Genomic DNA, 2,407 nt, shown 5'->3' with positions numbered 1-2,407 from the left:
CAACTATTGTAAGGGTAGGACATTTACATCACAAAAGAACCAAAAATAGAAAACATTTCATTAAAAAATACATTCCAACTATGAAAAGAATTGCTTCCTTGGTGTCTTCACATCCTTCACTTTCGTGTACTTATGTACAATACATTGTTTCCTTGGATAAATGCATCCCCATACTGATTCTTCAGCTGCCCATTAACATACTCTTCTGTCTGCTCCAAGGCTCTATTCATATAGCCATCCAGGCAAGCCAGGACCCCTTGGTAATCCACTCCCGAATTTAATTTGACCGCAGCTGGCCTTCCAGTGATTTGCTTTAAGAAGTCACTAGGGGTTTGCTTCTGCAGACTCATTGCAACAAATCTTGAGAGGCAGGAAACCCGGGTTCTAATTGTAGCTCTGCTACTTAATTAGCTGTGTGACTTGAGTAACTCATCACTTCACCTCTCCTGGCCCCAGGCTCCTCATTTCACAGCCGGAACCCAGAACCCTCCTCCAGGTGCCCCACAGAGCCGGCCCAAAGGGCATTTTTTTAATTCTCGCTCTCAGCTCATCCTCAAAACATACTGAAGTCACTGCTGGTTCAGGTCCAGAAGAGTTCCAAAACAGAGAAACAGATCCTGCCCAAGAGCAGAGGACTTCTTATAAAGGATCCCAAGACACAGCCACAGTGAACAGGAAATCTCTGTTGAATTCATTTCCTGAGTTTTTGCTTGATTTCATAATTTCTAGTTCTTCACCAAAATGGTCATTCATATCTTGTTTAATTCAATTATCTTATTATTTGTGTCTTCTTTAAATTTGTTAATTCCTTATCAAGTTATATCCTCTTTTTTTTTTTGCAGAACCAGGGATTGAACTCAGGCCCTTGCGCTTGCCAGGGAAGCGCTTATTCCACTGAGCCATCTACCCGGCCCCCAAGTTATGTCCTCTTTAAGATCAATAAAAACATGTTAAGAATTTTGTTTCTTTAATCTCTTCAGACATTTTAACCATTTGATGTTTTAGTTTGTTGCTTGTGACTTCTATACTTCAGTGCCCCTGAGATCAACTTTTAAGGGATTAAAGGCTTCTGGTAGCATCTTATTGCCTTGTTTTCTCACGTTTCTTTTGTTACTGTGATGAGGCTTGAAGATCATCAGTCAGGGGAGAAGAGCTCTGTCGCTGCTGTGGAGGTCTCTTCACTTAGTGTAAGTGTCCCTGGGAGAGGACCTGGGCTTTGGCGCCACCTGCCCCATATGGTCGGATCCATCCTGGTTGCTGCACTGCGCCGAGGGAGTAGCTGACACACCACACGGCGTCCTGCTTCGTACTGTCGTCTTTTGTTTTTTTAAAGTTATATCAGCACTCAGGGAACTTTCCAAATGTGAGTCATGTAAGTTAAAACTTATTTTAACAATTTCATACTTTTTTCTTCAGTAACTCAGGAAGAAAATATGGGACACTCTAAATTGTGTGTCATCCTTGCCCAGGTGGCATGCTAATCCTTTCTGTGTTGTTCCACTTTCAGCATATATGCAGCCACACTGAGCACAGGCTTTCTGAAGGAGTGTTGCTTTGTTGTCTAGGTCTGCTTCCACGTGCTGGGCTCGAGCGATCCTTCTGCCTCAGTCTCCAGAATAACACTGTAGGCACACACCACATGGTATCCAGCTTCATAATGTAGTTTTTTTTTTAAAAGATGGTCTCGGGGGCCAGGGAGATGGCTCAGTAGAATAAATGCTTGCCTGGCAAGTGCAAGGTCCTGAGTTCAATCCCCTGTTCTGCCAAAAAAAAAAAAAAAAAAAAAGATGGTCTCATGGTGTAGTCTAGCCTGGCCTTGAACTCAAATGCATGGGGCTAGTCATGCTGAGAACAAGGGAGAAATGCACTCAATGGAGAGGAGGACATTGTGGTAGCAAGGAGCAGGGCATGTTTCAGAACCAGACAAGTTCAAGCTTGAGGTGAGGAAAGTAATGGAAATAGACAAGGAGCACTTGGTTCTGTGATACGAGGATGCATCAGTGTGGGCTTCTCATAAGCACTGCTGTTTGAGAGGGGCCTTGAAGAGAGTAGGAATTTACATGGCAATAGTGAGACTGGGAAGAATACTTCAGCGTAAGCAAGGATGTTGACATTATTCTCCACACTGGCTCTCAATAAGAACACCGTAGCAGTCATCCTTTTAAACTCCAATTTGGTTTCCATTCACTTTTAGGCAGATGAGTTCATCCGAGCAAATGCCACCAGCAAGTTGTCGGTCATAGCTGAACAAGTCCAACATTTGCAAGAACAAGCCAGAAAGGTAAGGAAAGACTTCTAGGTAGAATTTCATTAAAAAAAAAAAAAAAAAATTTTTTTAGGGGCCAGGGAGATGGCTCAGTAGAATAAGCGCTTCCCTGGAAAGCGTAAGGGCCTGAGTTCAATCCCT

General features: G+C 43.1%; 1 protein-coding gene, 1 non-coding gene and 1 pseudogene across 2 annotated transcripts in view; 1 reads left to right on the top strand and 2 right to left on the bottom strand.

Annotated features, from left to right (window-relative positions):
- CUNH1orf50 (chromosome unknown C1orf50 homolog) overlaps positions 1–2,407 on the top strand; it is a 23,314-nt gene that overhangs the window by 17,762 nt on the left and 3,145 nt on the right. Inside the window, exon 3 of the mRNA XM_004645937.2 lies at positions 2,195–2,281. Coding sequence (XP_004645994.1) covers positions 2,195–2,281 — 87 coding nt within the window. The remainder of the gene's footprint in view (positions 1–2,194; positions 2,282–2,407) is intronic.
- On the bottom strand, positions 117–350 carry LOC101561380 (annotated as a pseudogene).
- Positions 1,428–1,531, bottom strand: LOC111813949. The gene has a single exon (XR_002819064.1). It is a non-coding gene; the product is annotated as a U6 spliceosomal RNA (small nuclear RNA).

The sequence above is a fragment of the Octodon degus genome, unplaced genomic scaffold (assembly GCF_000260255.1).
Source record: "Octodon degus isolate 3935 unplaced genomic scaffold, OctDeg1.0 scaffold00245, whole genome shotgun sequence".
Taxonomy (NCBI): domain Eukaryota; kingdom Metazoa; phylum Chordata; class Mammalia; order Rodentia; family Octodontidae; genus Octodon; species Octodon degus.
The sequence above is the reverse complement of the archived record's forward strand: the minus strand, read 5'-3'. Positions and strand labels throughout refer to the sequence as shown.